The following is a 17,758-nucleotide window of genomic DNA, read 5'->3' on the forward strand; positions in this document are numbered from 1 at the left end:
TGATGAAATTGCATTGTACCTTTAAAATGGCTGCATCTGACTCAGGCCATGCTCATCCAAGCTCCTCTTTCTACCTCTTGCCATCATTTCCCTTCATGTGGATACCTTCTGAGTCTGCATGTGCAGTGTGCACACTTGAACTCGGGTTGAATGGGGGCAAAGCCTCCAATATACAGAATGTTGTCAATAACACGTCTTCATTATCACAGTGTGAAAGGGGTCAGGTGCTGTAGCCTTTGCGCACTTTGGAGTCGATGTGCCTGATAGCACCCTACGCTACCCTGAAGCTTGTTTACTGCATAGAAAAAAATCCGATCTCAATTTATTTTCTGTTCCTCAGATTTAAAACAAAAAAAAAGAAAAAAAATCCCTGAAGTTACATTTCCCCGTAGGATATTTGGTGTGCTCTCTTCATCTGGCAGATAAGGTTGGGCAATATAAATTATTAACTATATTTTTAAGATGCCTTGATAATACTGTAGTATTCCAACGACCAAAGCAGACACCGCTGGCAAAATACAGTCTCATTACAGGCTGCATTTCAAAGGGATGGTTGGGAGGTTGCCTACAGTATACTCAGCCAACGGAAGAACACTTGAAGCTATGCTCATCTGAATCCCTTCAAAATAGCATCGAATGAGTCGCCTTCAAACAGCATTATAGTGCGGCTACTCATCCACTTTAAACAACTGATTCAGTGGACCGCTGTATTTGTGATACATTAGCTTAGAATGATGAGAATGTCATCTAGATTGTGGTTTGGTGGTGACAGTTACTTTGCAAAACCCAGTGTTTATTTCCACTGTGCTGCTCTGCGACTGAAGGATGACTGACTTTGCCCACAGCAGAAGGCCTCCCACACAGTTGCCTGTGAGAGGCTGAGTCACAGCTCTGACGGGCGGGCAGGCTGTGCCAGAATGAATGGCTGGACTTCCTCAGGCCCCTTCACGCCTCTCCCCAGCGCTGCGTGTGGGTGAATGCGAGGGTAGCACCATAGTTCAGCCATAGGGCGGTGTGGTGTCTGTATTTGCATATTTTGCCATTACCCACTATACTTAAGGTAACTCAATCATCACCTTTAATTGAGCATATATTGAGATCTTGGTTTTGAATGCACCAAGGTTTAATGGCACAAAGACTAGTTTTAGACAACCATATCCTGTTGAATGCATTATGGAACGTATGTAACATACCCTGGGTTCAGGCTCAGATAGAATCTGTATCAGAATCTGTATCATGGTGTTGTTATTAGGCTCATAGAAAGGCATATCACAGTTTATACCCATTTCACATAACATAACGACTTATGAGTCCAGGAATTACTGTATGGATTAGGGTCATTAGAAGCCATTGAAAGCCTCCATGGTTTTCAAAGGATTATGGCACCATACAGTAACATGTGCTTGCAATACCTTTACATTTGCAGAGACAACCTCATTAATTTCTTGATCTGTTTTTACATAGCTTTGCCTGCAACAGGTTAATGTTATGTGCTGTGATCTGTTTTAAACATTTCGCCTGAGTCTGTCTACATTAACAAATAATGTTAATGTATTATAAATGTAATGCACATATAATTTCCATTTTCTCGTTGAAAGTACAGTAGCCTACTTTGGGTGCTTTTTACAGTGACAATGTACCAATGACTCAGTGAGGGAAGTTCTCTGAGCCTTCCAGAAAATTAAAGCACTCTCATTGAAGATTTGTCTGACAGTGGGAGTGAATGAGCAACACATGGCAGCGTTTGAGGGAGTATTTAGACTTGGAGATGTGGAGGGAGACGGATATGGTGTGTAGGTGGTAAGAGGCCCTCTCAAGGACGCGGAAGAATGTCGTCAACACCATCTACAGCTGGCTAGCCAGGAACTTACTTGCATCATAGCATAGAGAGAGGTCAGGGGTGGATTTCATTATGGTTCAGGTGTTTCAAAGGAAATGCGTCCCAGATCACTGGGACGGACGGCATGATTCATAAACACACACACACACACATACGCACGCACACACACACATACGCACGCACACAAAAAGACATGCATTTTGATCATGTGTGACAAGTTGCTGCATTTGTTGCATCTACATGCTGATTACCCAATATCATGGGGATGGTGGGCCCCCAGGGATGCTGCCATAAGGAGGGCACATGATGCATCCATATCTTTGTTTGATTGACCTCAGTCAAGTTGCATGATGAGTGATGCACCTTAAAGATAGACGTTGAAGAAGAGGGAGAGTGTGTTTTCATTATGGCACAGTTTATGCGGCGATTCATTTACCCAAATCCGTATCCAAAAATTGATATGAAATAGTTGCAGATGTGCACCATGAATCGTGATGCAAAACGAGGGAGGAGCTTCATTGGGGGAAAGGGTTGACTCCTCGCTGTGTTGTTACGGTGTAGTTGAGTTGCAACAGCGCAACTTGAGGGTGGCAACCCGAACAGTGTGAATATTTCTAAAGAACTGGGATATCCAGATATGATCCAGCAGCCTATCTGGGAAATGTTGCAACTTCACAGAATGAACGGGATGTCAGGATATTGACCGCGCAGTAGCTTGGAGACGCGTTTCTCTATTCTTTCGGAGTCTCGTCCGCGACGACAAACCAGCCAGAAACGGAAAAGATGAAGCTCGTCTGAAAACCGTCGCTCATTGTGGTGTGAATGTCGTCCTCTTGTTTTCTTGGATAGTAGTAGCGAGTAGTGGACTATTGCGCAACTACCAGTCTTTAGCCTTTCGTAGCCCTTGACTTTTAAGTAAAATGGTAGTCTTGGTTTTGACCCCAGCTCGCAGTAAACCTGGACAGCGGAAGGTGTAGCTCTTACGTGACCACTCCGGTCCGTCGACCTCTGGTGCTGCCGAGGTCCGGAGAGAGAGAGAGAGGAGAATGCTGCTGGTAGGACTCTGTCACTGTCTGGTGGTCATCCTTCCTCCCCAGAGAAATCATGTTAGCTAGCACTAGCACCTCGGTGATGTTTGCAAATGTTACCCCAGGAAACTGTCTTCTCTTGCCAGTCACAAATGAGCTAGTTGGCTGGGGCAAGCAAGGTAGCCTAGACGTTACCTAACGTTACTACCAGACAGGTGAACTGGTTAGCTAACGTTACTACCAGACAGGTGAACTGGTTACCTAACGTTACTACCAGACAGGTTAACTGGTTACCTAACGTTACTACCAGACAGGTGAACTGGTTAGCTAACGTGACGCTAGCTAAGCTAACTTAACTTGAGCGTGTTGGCTGAAACTCATGAGCATATGTGACTTTGACTTTTCGTGTTGAGCTAACTGGCCATAGGTGGCTATAGCTAGCCAGGTTCCCATGTTGTCCGAAAGGTGTTCAAGTTACGTTTGCTAGGTTGAACCAAACCTGTTGAAAAGTCAGCTAGGCAAGCTGGTTGCCGAGGTTGGTAACGTTAACTAACAGCTAATGAGCATTTAGCTTGCTAGCTAGTAGCTAGATGTCACACCTAATATAACCTAGCACCAACGTTAATTGAAACACACTCAGATAGCAGTTTTGATAAAGCAAAGAGAATTCAGAGCATGCATGGAGAAAGTGCAAGGGGACTTAACTAGTCCTAGCTTTGAATTAAAGCTGGTTGGTCTATGACAGCTGTCAAATCCATCATTTTGAAAGAGCTGTTATTGCTTGATGATACGTTAGCTAGTTATCTTGTAGTAGCTAACTGTGTTCCCTATCCTAGAGGGATTGAAGATGACAACTCTCTGACTCAACAACTATCTCTATCGATTTTTGTTACAGTGGCGCTGCTGCTTCTAGACGCATTCAACCGGGACAAAACTGCCGTGACAATTGATGCATCTCGGGGTGTCTGAGTCTATGCGTGAGTGCGAGTATAGTCAGATCAGCACTCGCATCTCGACCCCAATGGAGACTCCTTACAAGAAGAGAACCCCGAAGAGGAAGTGGGAAGCCTTCCCTGGTCGGAATAGGTTTTACTGCAATGGGAGGATTATGATGGCCAAACAGACAGGGGTATTCTACCTCACACTCGTCCTTATCCTGATTACAAGTGGACTCTTCTTTGCATTCGAGTAAGTATTGGTCTAGTTTTAGAGCTCCCGGTTTACACTTATTAGAGTCAGGAGGGCTAATGGTTCAACCTGTCACTATTCATAATCCAGTGGTGGCCAGTATTATGTTGATGAGCTTGTCACTCACTGTCTCTCAAGGTGCATTTCACCTTGAATTGTCACATCCTGACCCATCTTGATTGTGATTCTCACAGAAAAGTATGACAGTCATTTTTTTAACGCACCCCTATTGACTGAGACATACTCCTAGCACCTGGGTATATTGTTTCTGGAAGCTCTTGTGTGGCTGCTTTGGAAATGGTGTGGTTGTTGTAATCATAATTGTCATGCTTTGTATCATGCATGTTGAAAGCATGCATGCTTGAGGTGATCACTTATTTCCAAAGAACTTTATTTGAATATGATGGTAAAATGTCCATGCAGAACTTCAAATCTCTCTTTTTTGTCTGTCTCGCTCCACGTCCAACTTCAACAATTCACTCCAGTTGAGAACATGGCATTGCATGTACTCTAGGTAGTGCTAAGACAGATAGATAGTGAATTGCTTGAGACATCTTTACCCTCCAAAGCTAAGCTGCAGAAACATTGTTAGGTTGCTTTATCTCTGTGACCCGCTTGACTTCTGTCAGTTTTCTATTGGTGCTGTCTTATCCCATCCACTAGTAATGCCTGTCATTATATATAACCCCTCAGTCCTATTAACAGTGACCCCTGCCTGCAACACCTCATCAAGGCAGTGTGACCTTGGTCCCATTCCTGTGATCACCAGAGACTGACACAACCTAAGATCAAGGGTTGTTGTAATGAGATGTCATTAGTGTTGAACAATCCAATCAGTTCCGTTACTATGGAACAGTTGACTCTCCAGGCTTAGGCTACGTACAGATGAAAGTGAAAAAGGCCTGTTGACCTGTTTGAAACAGCGAGCACGGTCACACACCTGGAGGATGCCAGATGCTTCCTGACGATACCCCCTTCGTGAGTTTAATTTCCTGCCCCCTGCCTGGTGAGTGGAGCCGCGGTGTCGTCCTGTGTTTGTTATGACTACAAGAGACAGTTTACAGGAACACGGTACCATCACCGAGCCCCTCGTCCTGGCTCCTCACTGTGCCCCCCGACCTGGCCGTCCCAGCCCCCCTCTCTCTCTCCCCTCAGCTGAGAGCCAGAGACGTCATCTGATAGGGAGACAGTCAGCAGACCTCGCTCATTGAGCTTTTGTTGTCATTAAGTGTAACGTATTTCGATTGGATGTGTTTTTCTAAACTCAGCACAATTGCATAGCCTACTTCTGATCCATCGGCGCTTGGGGCTTGCAGTAATGCTACGAATCGATGTCATTCCTATTTGTCTTGAAAGCATAGCCAGGTTAATCAAGGTAAAAAGTTTGCTGTTTCTTCAAAAGCCTGAGGACGTTGGGGCTCATACTTGACTTGGAGTGTAACGTCTCTTGTATAACATTGGGAAGTCGGTCACTGATGACTGGACTAAAGACTCACCCAGAGGCCCAGTGTGATGAGGTCAGAGCCATAGACTATGTTGTTGTCGCAACTCCACCCCCCTCCACCACACACACACACACACACACACACACACACACACACACACACACACACACACACACACACACACACACACATCCCTTGTCTAGCAAGTTTACCCAGGCAAATCTTTGAAGCCTAGATACTGGTGAGGCTCCATGACAGTTTTTTTGTGTTTCACAATAAGATGAGTGAAAACGTATCGGCCTTGACTAAACGCATCCTTCTTTTTAAGACAGTCTATGTCATTTCAGGAATGAATTGACTAGCTGGGAGTGTGCGTGTGTTTGACGTTGTCCATGTTGATGGATGGCGGAGCGTGGGGCTCTTTGTTAATCTGTCTTTAGAGGAAAGAGATGTGGACAAAAGAAAACAGAGCTGCAAGAGTCTGTGCAGAATCTGTCTGGACCTGCAGCAAATCACCAGACCCTGGATCACTACCGTTAAGAGCACAGAGGTCTTGTATTAGGCTCGTTGATGTTGTTCAGACAAGTATGGTTGTTATTGGGATTGCTTTGTCTCGCTCCTCGAGTTCCGTGCCAGAGATGCAGATCCCTTTTAGTTTGTTTGCCACATTGTTGTCAAGATAAAGTCTCTAGGCGCTAGCCTATATCTAATATCAACCACGTGCATGTCTTGATTGTATGCGTAGTCAAGTTTATGCACAGGGTAGAAAATGAACAGTGTATTCCGGGGTATTTTTGTAACGGATGACTCATCTGCAGGGGTTGTTTGCGTGCGTGCGTGTATGTGTTGGAGTCAGAAAGAGTGTAGGCTTTGTTTCTGTGGTTGGCTTCTCACAATCCCTCAGTGTTCCTGTCCTATGTGCCATCTCTTTGTTTCACCACAGTAACAAGGTAGACTGGTTCTCTTAAGCTGCTGAACAGTAATATGCATCATGGAAATACAACTAGAGTAAGTGTGTTTTGTTTATTAGCTAGGTTAAAAATAAAATAAAAATAAAATAAAGCTATTAAAATCTCAGATCTGAGGACTGAGCTGAACAGGATCCATGTCTATTGAAAAAAGTGTGTTTCAGGCAAGACTGAAGATTCATGATCCATGTAGTTTTGGTGGGAGAGAGGGAAGCAATGGCTAGCTGGATCTTGTTGTTACACGTGGGCGCGCACACACACACACACACACACACCTAGCTCTTAGCATCTGTTAGGAAATAGTTCCTAAGTGTGTGCCATACTGACTGGCTGGCAGCCCTTCATAAACCTCCTTAAGCATGCAATTAGGATCGACTAAAAGCTCAGCAGTTTTGCTTTGCCGTAAAGTAGGCAATGCAGAGGAGGTTTAGCCAAGGTCTCCAAGCCAGCTGAAGATGAAGAGAAGCACTAAGACGGCTGAGGAGTTTAGGGACGACTGAGATGGAGTTGAGGGACACACCAAATCTGGTACAAGATGATTTGGTCCCCCAGTTGTCAGTCCCTCATCAGGAAAGGTTATGTATCCAACATAAAAACAGTGGGAAATAATTATAACAACCCCCAGACTCACATCAGGCTCAATGACTCACATCAGGTTCATTTGTTTACCTTTTCCTTTCTCATCATGTTGAAATGCACTGATTATGTAAATCATCCCATTGAGCAGCTGGTGCAGCTACCCAGCCCCAGCCTGTCTTTGGGTGAACAGATACCCAGTAGGGCTGGGACTTTTGCCCCAAAATCATATTCGAAGTTCGTTTATTTATTAATATTAATATTCGAATATATTCGAATTATTATTAATAATATTTTTACCATTAAATTCTTACAGAAAGACCTACCTAGGTATTAAAATAAAGTTGTGCACATTCTGTCCACTAGTGGGCATTGTATCATAGGCAATATCGATAAGCAATGATGTATTCTATTAATACATCCATGGTACAGTTCACGGGTGGGAATGGTGCGTTCGTTTGTGGTCGGAGGTGGCAAGTCGCAAGTGGCAAAATACCTACCTCCGACCTGTGTGCATTCGAGCTATAGCGAATGATATGATGATGATATGATATTGACGTCAGCCGGCAACTGGGGGCTGAGAAACATATCCGAATTTGCGACGAGGAAGTGCGAGTTCATGCGGCGTTTTATTTAATCATTCCTAGTAGCAAGTCGCAATTTGCCACCTCCCAGTTATAAACGAACGCACCAGAAGTTACGGGTTTGACTGCCATTCCAGAGCATTTTCACGTGTAGGAGGTCGGAAAAACACGAGTTACGGGTTGCCTGGAACGCGTGCTAACTAACGTCACCTCCTACAGGAGCCCAGGTGTCCAATAGCCTTGCTAATGAGCTCGCGATTGCAACTTCACCAGGCGTGAAAAACCCTCTGAATCTGAATCAAAAGCAACGTTTGCTAGCCAACACATTTACAAAAAATTATGCCTATAACAGGTTCGAATATTAAGGGCTGCCTAATATTCGTTCGAATACCAGTATTTCTGTCAATATTCGAATTATATTCGAATCCCGAAGTTCGGACTCCCAGCCCTAATACCCAGTGCCTGATGGGACTGATCTCACAATCCAAAGTTGTATTTTCACGAGCAGCAAATTCTGTCGCCAATTTATTGTTGTGAGCCTGGTGAGACCATCCGGATTTTGCGAGCTCACATTCTGTTTCTCTCGCCAATCAGTCTGGATACTCTCCATAGAGATCCGTTTGTGCCAGATCAGATAACGATCTTGCCAATCAGTGTTGGTTCTGAGGAATTTGAAGTACAAAGAGCTACGCCGGGCGGGTTTAGGTCTGATGACAAAATTCATCTCGGCCAAAATTTGTCCTGTCCAATCAGAGTCCAGTTTAGGAACATAGGAACAACAGACAACCACAGAACACCAACCCCGGGAGACTGGCTACCCTCCAGAAAAAGAAAAGATGCTGACAATGGCAATATTGCTACTTGTGTTACATATACTGTAGCAAAAAGAAAAGTGATGGACAAGGTCACATACTGTAGTAAAACAAATAAATACAAATAAAATAAATGGACATGCAGATGACAGCGGTTCTTCAAAGTTAGTAAAGGTCGGATACAGACACTAAGTGGCAGTCCTTGGAATGTAAACATTATTGTAATAATCCATGTTTGCCATACTTTACAGAATTCCGTACTTGGGCTCGAGAGAGACCAAGGTCCTTCTGAGCCACACCAAATATTGCTTAACTACTCTGGGCTCTGGGTCTATGGTCTTGTTGCATGTGACTGAGAATGTTTCAAAAATCTTGTCCCAGAATCGTCTCAATTTTGAGCAGGAACAGAACATGTGGGACAGGGTTGCTGGGCCTTGGCTACACCTTTGGCAGTTTGGACCATATTCTGGATAAAACTGGGCCAGTCTATGCAGTATTTTGAACTGGATCACACCAATGGAGGTTGTATGTATCCTAGCCATTGCTGCATACCAATTTTGATCTGAAATCCCCTCCCCCAAATCCTCTAAATTTGGAAGGTTTTCACACACATGCACACACGCCACTTTAGTGTTGCCGGGCTTGCTCCACTGTCATGGGGATGACTGGAAAACACAAGCAAATCTTGACCCCATGAGAAAACGTCCTTAGAGCAACACAGCTTTCTGTGTGCAACCTGCCGATTGAAGAGTAGGTTCACACTCTGACCCATCAAATACAATGAGAAAGCAATTAACGGCACTGCTGACAAAGCCTTGAGTCCATATAGATTAAAAAGTAATGAATGTCCTGTGTTAAAGGCCATCAAGGCTGGCTTGTGTTTTAATTCTCTAAGCCCCAGTAATTAATGGACCTTTCAGTAATGCTCCATATTAACTTGCTAATGGCTAGCTCGCTTGCTTGATCATTTCCATTGTGTCTTACAAATGCAGTTTCTGTTCGTGTCCATATTCACCCAGTTTTATTCAGCAGGCTATTCAGAAAGTGGACTCATCTAAAACAGTAGCAGTGTGGGTGGGACTATGTCTCCATACCCTGTTATGTCCGTTTGGCGTTATGTTTCTGATGCCTGAACAAAATAACCCCTCAGCTTGACTTCAAAGGGAAATAGTTTAATTACAGACTAAGACGTTAAGCATAAAGATAGATTTCTTGGGTTTTCTTATAGTAGATCCGAGTGTATTCATTGCCTGCCTCTTACATAGTGCACAGGTTCCAGAGGGAGAGTAAGGTGGACTTTGGTGGTGGTATCAATCAAGAGGACACCCGATGATGGGTTTAGCTGTGAAGATACTGCCACATAGCCACCACTGCAGATGATAAAAGACCTACGCTTATCATTCCGAACAATGATAAAACATTAGGCATCGGAATGGGTTTTAGTGGGAGAGGTGTCAACCTCTGGGTTGGTTTATTGTTGTGATTAATGCAGGCTGCACAAGGCAAGATGAGTAGGTAGATCTTGAGAGACTCAATTGATGTACGTAAGAAATATTGTGTGACCAGGTTAATGAACACGCTTACCTGGCTCGCTGTGGATTCTCTATCAACAAGAAATGGTGGTCATAATTCACTTGGCACTGTTCCCCAAAGCACTTAGAGAAAGTCCTCAATTGAAACCTTGATTGACTTTTAATTGCCTTCCTCCAGTTCCTGTTTTTAAGGGTATTTTTTTCCTACTGAAAACATTGTAGTTTGGTGTTCATGGCTGTAGTGGTGGAACTAGCTTTGATTTAGCATCTCTGACTTGTTTTGTTGTCCTTTGACCTCCTGGCCTAGACCCTAATGAAACTGCTGAGCTCAACCCTGTTACATTTGGCTACAGTATCTATCAATGAGGCTAAAGTTCCTTCATGCTGTTTGTGCTGGGTCCTTCACCATTTAACTGTGTTGTTTCATGTCGTAGAGGGGTGAGGCCTTGCTCTTTGTGGTCTCTTGATAGTTAAGTAAAAGCCAGGGAGCTGACAGAGTAATTGGGTAATTGAGTTGTATTATGTAGGCCTAGATGCTGATCTGGAAAGCAGAGGGTGTTTTTGGCTCTCTCCGTGTGGCTGTATAACTGAGTTGTAGAAGAGCTTTATCTCACATGTTGGTACCAGACGTTGAGACCGAGGCAGTGGAAGACAGGAAACGGTCTGCTGGCGGTAGATACGCTGGAGTCAAGATGTCAGCGTGGGACGTAAACACGTCATTTAAATCTGTGAGACAGAATCAAAGCTTTAAAATTGAAAGTTATTGCAAACTCCTAAACCCAAATAAACTCTACTCTACATGCCCATATGGGTATGCAGCACACAGGATACAGTGGCCAGCTGTAACACTAGACTACATTTCCCCTCATCCGTTCCCGAGTCGGTGGCGTCGTCAGATGAGCAGTGATGTGCACACAGGTACTGAATAGTACCTTTTCAGTCTGCATAGGATTGATTTTCCCAACGCAGCATTTGTGTATCTGCACAGTCTGAGAGCTTGTTTTTTTAGGCACAGTCTATTCTTAAGGTGTTCGAATATCAAATACGTATTTATGGCTAAAATGCTTGAAATCGGTATCGGCCGCCGTAACGATAGTCAGTGCCTTGTTTTTTGGGGGAAAAGCTATCAAACTAAAACTTGATGTTCAGCCAATTTGTGTGAGACAAATTGATTAAGGTGTCCAAATCCAATTAAAGTGGAATTAGCTTTAGTGCCCCCCCACAATTTATATGATATGGTCTGTATTAGTCTTTGTTGTTTTTTCACCCACGTAGCCTGTAATCTACCGCTGCCCTGTCAATCACGCACAGCGTCTCATTCATTTCCCGATCACTTCAGAAAGCTTGACAGGATCTCACACGACAGGGCGTCTGCTGGGAACAGACCGCTTCCTCCTCCATTCCTGCTGTGAGGAAGAGGCAGCTGTCTTCCTGGGTCTCCCGGCAGTACTTGGGAATTCTGGAGGTCACCCTCTGGGTCCGTTCCGCTGTGAGTGGCACATGGTAGGGCCACTGTCTGCTCTCCCCACTGCTTCAAGTGGTGACCCCACCAGCAGCTAACATGCTAGTGATAATCCCCATTCATTAGGCATAGTGTGACAACTCACTTGATGCCTTAGTTTAGATAGGCTACTTAATATACTTAGGATATGGAGGCTGATTATGCTGCGAAATGAACTGTCAGTTTGGTTTATATTACTTTCCCGAAATAACCTTTTGACTGGCCGATTATGATTTAGGCTATTGTTTGTCATGGATTAGACCAGCATTTCTCAAATGCCAGTACATTTTGTACTCTAATCCCATCATGTTAAAACTGAACCTGCCTCAGCCTTTCTCTGATTTGATAGCCCACACACGGCTGTAATGGACACCTTCGTCTCAGAGAACATGGCAAGCCCAAATCCTTTGGCCTAACCAGTCCTATTCATCCTCCGTGGTAGTCACAATCTCTGTGGTAGTCAATCACAGAATAATGTGCATGTAGATTAGGGATAATTTTCACAGTACTTGTGGATAAAGAAAGTTCCAAACAATTAGGCTAGACAGACTGAGGCTGAAGCTACCAGATTTAACATTTGCCTCACCAATTACTATTGTAAGCCCACACAGCTAGGGTTCAGTGACGTCAATCAGAGAAAGAGCTGTGGAAGAAGTGAAAGCTGAGAGGACTCTATGGGCTTACCTTTTCTTTTTACGTAGGCACTGTTCATTTGAGAAGGGGGAAATATCATTTTACAGGTGGAATGTTTCTCTCCTTGTAAAGTAGGTCAATGTAGCCTAATAATACACAATGTCAATGTCAAACACACAGATCAACTCAAGGTGTGTGTGTGTGTTATACACAGTTACTGCATGCAAGCAATTTGGCCCTAAAGATTCATTTTATTCGTCCTATGTAATGTACTTCATCAGGCACTTCATCACCACGGAGGTGAGATCTACCGGGCGGTAGTCATTGAGGCAGGCTGGTTTTGGCTTCTAAAGTTGAGGGCGTGGACAGTATAACAATGGAAAAGGGCTGCCATGCAAAATTAAATTAATGACATGGTGTGATTTCATTCTTGGAGTGAGATATGGAAACCGACTTAAGATCATAAACCAGTCCTAAAACTTGCAGGGGTTACTGGACTGGATCCTTGGGCGGTTTATCATCAGTTCTCCATTTTAAGCCCATTTTAATGATGCTTAAAATCATTGTTTTTAGGGGTTATGAGGCCTCACGTTAAGTAATTTTTCAACTTTTCCCCTTCAGAATCCTCTGAAAACTTAGTAGACTGTACAAAACTGCCGATATCCTGGTTTCCAGCACAAATATTTTACTTTCAGCATTCTTTTTCGATACATCCTAATTGAAGACATGCTTGTGCTGTGGTGGGCACAATGCTAAGAGCAGCAGGATTCGTCTCCCATCACTAGGTCCTTTGTCAGGTTTGGTGCCTCCTCTCATTATAATCATTAAGTGTGTCTGACTAGAATAGGCTTGGCCCATTGTCGTCACCCCCGGATGACTTGCACATCCTTATATAATTGAGGGCTGTAACCTCAACAAAAGCTCCATTCTGCCCCTGAGAATCAGTCAGGCAAAGTTCCATAGTCCATAATGCTTTATTCATTATGGTTGTCTGTCATGGTGTAGCTTGCCAGCCATCAATAACAGTGTCATAAAGTTTATATTAAAAGTTGTGCAACTTCTTGAATAGGTCACAAGATCAGTTCTTTCAAAAATTATTTGAGAGGGCACTGGTGGTTAGAGTGTCTGCCCTGAGATGGGGAGGTTGGGGGTTCGATCCCCAGCCGAGTCATACCAAAGACTATTAAAAAAAAATGGTACCCAATGCCTCCCTGCTTGGCACTCATCATCAAGGGCTGGATTGGGGGTGAGTCCCTGCGACATACTAGCGTCATGTCCAGGGGGTGTACTTGTACATCAAGCTGCCTCACGCAAGGAACCAGGAGATAGGCTCCTGCCCTATGGGCCACTAGGCTCGAGAACCAATGGTTCTCAAGGCTAATCTACCCTCTTCTACACAGTGTCACCATCCCAGTCTCCCTGACTAACGTAAGAATTCTTTCACTGGATGGTGGACATGAGTCCTATAAGAGGGAAATTAGCTCTCTCTTTTCATCCTGTATTCTCATCCTGAAAATACCGAAGGAATGTTTTTGCTCCAGATGGACCTTTGTGTAGCTGTTGCCATCAACATGATGTGTTGTTCCCTACACAGTCATCCTATTACAAATAACACGAGCCAAGGCATTACCCTTTCCTCTACTGAATATGATCTTTGGCCCATTATATGTTTGTTTATTTTGATATTCTCTATTTTGAATTTTCTGTCATAACTTCATTTGAGGCAGAACAGTATCCCACAGTTGGACATTTTAGTTGATTTCTCAGAGCACTTTCCTACAGGAGCATTGTGCTATTTTAAGGCTTAACCTTTTCTTTTCTTTTTAAAATTGCGAATCATACTCTGTAGTTTGCATGAGGCAATTTGACAGTAGTGTTAGATCACTATTGGACGTTGGAACTAATTGGTGGTCTGAGAAGTTAAGTTTGCCCCTAACTGCCCCAACAACTAACAAGTTGGCTTTATAAAACAGTTCACAGGATTAAGATCAGCAGTCTTTACCAGTTTTCTGTGTAGTATACACTATGTGGTTAGGTCGTCTTTGTAACCATAACCCATTTTTTTAATGTCCCCTAGCCCACACAAAAAAACATGTTCTGGAGGGTGATAGCTGAGAAGTACAGAAGTATTCCATGTCACAATAGAAGTTACGTAAAAGGACATCCCCCACCCAGACCTCAAGCCAAATTGTCTCCTTACCCTGTAATGACTTCCATCGTGTTTTGCCTCCACAATTTCAATATCAAAGCTGAGTGAATTCAGGGACCCTGCCTTCCTCGACTTGGGATGGTTTGTTGGAATGAAAGAATTTTTATGAATTTCTACATACTGCTGAATCTCTATCTGGGCCTTGTTTTGTTCTGCCCCCGCCCCCCCCCCCCCCCCCCCCACACACACACACACCTTCTAGTGCTGTTAGCTTAGTCATGTCGTTATTTCCCGGGCAACCATAGTCTCCAAAATACACCATGTCTAACAGATAGTGTAGTCTCCATGGCAACAAAAACCCTCTAAAGGCTGTGTTTAATTTGGACTGTGAGAGGAACAGAAATGTGGTCCACCGTTATCAATGGGGTCCATATTTCTATCCTCACGATCATCAACATTAGCTCAGCTATCGCTCAGTGCTGAAAAATCTCTCTTTTTCCAGTAATCTCCGTGACCAGTGATTGAATAACAGGCTTGGTGTTTTTGATCAGCAGTGCAGCCTTGTATCTCCATTGATCCATGTAGGAGAGTGAAGGACTGATGTATCCGGCTGTGTCCTCCCTAATGGCCTCAGCATGGGAGCACTGTCCGTCTCCATCATACTGTCACTCCCTCGCACACCTGATTGACTCCTCCTCATTACAATTTGTGTCACATGTCACCCCAGGTGACACAAGTGATGACAGAGGCTGTGGCTTGTGGCTGTTGTCAGAGCACTCAGCATTTGTCTGGAGACAGAGCCTGACATTCGGTTTCTGTGACTACAAGGGCACTTTGGAAGATAGAGTTGAAAACCGCTTCATGGATTGAGTTCTGATGTTCTTTACTAAGGTTTACAATAAGATGTCATTATCAATGTAAAATTGTGGCATCTAGTGTGAAGTCTCACCATTAATGTTCCTCTTGTTTTTTTGAATAGTTCTGTTTTCGATTTACATAAAAGAACAAATAAATATCAGCCATTTACTTTAGCTTTTACCAAGCGTAGGACAAAGAGTGGAAAAACTTTTTTTGATGTGCATCTCTGTTATGTTTCTGAATTAGATTTGAGGCCCTTAAGTGGTGTGGAATTCAATACTGAGCAGCATATGAGAACAAAGGCCTCTCAAGGTCTGTCTGCTTTTTTTCTGATCAATTCACAGTTTGAAAGAGCCAGACAAATTGTCTATGGCTGTCCTTGTAACACAGGAGCATCATAAACCGTTGACAAAGACCAGAAAACATGGCTGTTTTGATCATGTCAGATGTGCACAAATTACAGGAGAGGTATGCGGACCTTGCTTTGAAATAAGGGAATGGAGGTTTTCTTTCCTCATACAATACAAGTATAAAGTGTTTCACACTAGTGCTTGTAATTGTTGGATTCATCAGTATGACGTGTTGCCAGTCAGACTGAATGCAGGACAGAATAAATGGGCAGATTTATGTGGCTTTAGTACTGACAGTGGACATGGATTTTTGTTTTACTGAAGATTTGTAATTAGAGATGGGTATCGATACCCATCCCTACATCGATACCGGTATCAATACCTATATTGCTTATCAATACCGATACTTATCAATACTACTCTACCACTTTGAGACTCATACACTGCCTGGGTCGATGACTTTCTGTCTCAGTTGGTCTTCATTTAGATAGTGGACTGTCACTGTAATATAGTGATCCTGTGTGATACTTGTCCAGCCATCGCTGATTATGGCAACTTTGTACACATTGGCAAGCTAACCTATGATGTTTCTCTTTTCAACTGCATGCCAAGCAGGTATGAGGGTGTCTGATAGTGTCCCTCTGGAAGGGGGGTGGTAGCAGGGGTTAAGGGCTGTGGTCATCTCCCTACAGCAGGGGTGCCCAATACGTCGCTCGCGATCGACCAGTAGGTTGCAGAGTCTATGCTGGTAGATCTCGAGCCATTCAAAAGAAAAGCCATAAAAAAAGGCGACTTGATGACACACGTTGAAGACGCGTGTGCAGAGGCAAGCAGTCGCATCACCTCTCTTGTTGTCCAAATGAGCAACTTTTTTCTCCTGCTCCTTTGTTGATTACAAGTGTGACCTTTTGTACTGCAGTTTAGTTGAGTATTTTAATGATTTAATCATGAGTGGGCTGATTTCATCAGTGTTTAGGCTGGTATGTGTAGCTGATAGTACCCTAGCAAAATCAATCAGAAACTTGAAAAACGTTTATGCAACCCTGGCTGATCCATTGAGTGCAAGTCATTTTCCTTTCATCATCTCTCCCAGTCAGAAAATGTCCACTAATCACAATGAATATTTTCGCTATGTTAAAGTCCATTGACTTATGCTAAAAATGTTAGCAATCTTAAAGTCTGCGATTGTTGGAATTATTTTTTGCGGGGTCTTTCAGGAGGGGTGGGGGGTCCCGTTGGGGAGGCAATAACAGATTTATTTATAATAAAGATAAGTGTGACCTGCATCTTTAACCTGGCTCATCTGCTGCTGCAGCATTGCTATCGGAGCCACCAGCTTTAGCATTAGCCGCTTCGCTAAAGCAGTCAAACACGCTGCACTGCTTCACATACCGAATGAGAAACTTGTGTTTCGTGAGGTTGCAGGGGCGACCTACAGTAATCGCCTGACACCGGCAGCTTCGTTATCATTAGAGGATGAATACCCGCTGCGTTGGCTGAGTTTTTAAATGAACGCTTTAAATACTGATAGCAGCACCACTTGTCCATGAGCTTATTGATTTTTCGGTAATGCCCCAATGACGTACCGGTACCAAAAAATACCGGTTCCCGATACCTATCCCTATTTGTAATTCCAGTCTGGCTTCACAGTCTTCAGCCAGATTATTCCGATTTAAATGGACTGGTACAGCAGATTCAGATTAGTTTATTGCCATATGGTTTACACATACTACAGTAGGAATTTGTTTAGGTCGATAGTGCATGCACTGAGACAACATTAGACAGAGGGTGCAGGACAATGCAAAGACAGGACAGTGTAAATACGAAATACACAATGTATCCCAAAAAAGAAAAAAATCCGAAAAAGTACAAATGCAAACTACACAATATATAACAGAACGGAGTGTGGTGAGAGTATACAGTGTGTGTGCTGTGCAGTGTGATGTATGTGATGTTTTATTTATAAAATGTGTGTGCCGTTGTGATACAGTATGTAGTATAATCAGCGGTCGTGTGCAAGTGATGCAAAGGGTATAGAGTCAGCAGGGGGACATGAGGCTGATGGCAGTGGGGAAGAAGCTGTTTTTGTTTGGAAGTCAGCCCAGGGCACCAGTGATAGCCACAAGGGAATCCATTCACTTGTTTGCGTTTGGATTTGGATGGAGTCTTCCTCTTGAAATTTTTAAAGCCAGACTGCTAACTTGGTTTTCTTCGGCGTCAGGCACCTGTCACTCCCCAAGGCTTTCTGTCTGATCCAGACCCCTCAGATGAAATCAAATCCCACAGCCCAAGTG

At 43.7% G+C, this 17,758-nt stretch overlaps 1 protein-coding gene across 2 annotated transcripts in view; it reads left to right on the forward strand.

Annotated features, from left to right (window-relative positions):
- The first annotated feature begins 2,419 nt into the window (after positions 1-2,419).
- LOC311308913 (palmitoyltransferase ZDHHC14-like) overlaps positions 2,420-17,758 on the forward strand; it is a 69,896-nt gene continuing 54,557 nt past the window's right edge. Inside the window, exons 1-2 of one of the 2 annotated variants that reach the window (XM_084437995.1) lie at positions 2,420-2,895; positions 3,764-4,056. In XM_084437995.1, the coding sequence (XP_084294121.1) occupies positions 3,818-4,056 (239 nt within the window). In that variant the 5' untranslated portion in view covers positions 2,420-2,895; positions 3,764-3,817. The remainder of the gene's footprint in view (positions 2,896-3,763; positions 4,057-17,758) is intronic. The other variant, XM_084437996.1, reaches the window with a different exon arrangement.

The sequence above is a fragment of the Borostomias antarcticus genome (assembly GCF_949987555.1).
Source record: "Borostomias antarcticus genome assembly, chromosome: 5".
NCBI lineage: Eukaryota > Metazoa > Chordata > Actinopteri > Stomiiformes > Stomiidae > Borostomias > Borostomias antarcticus.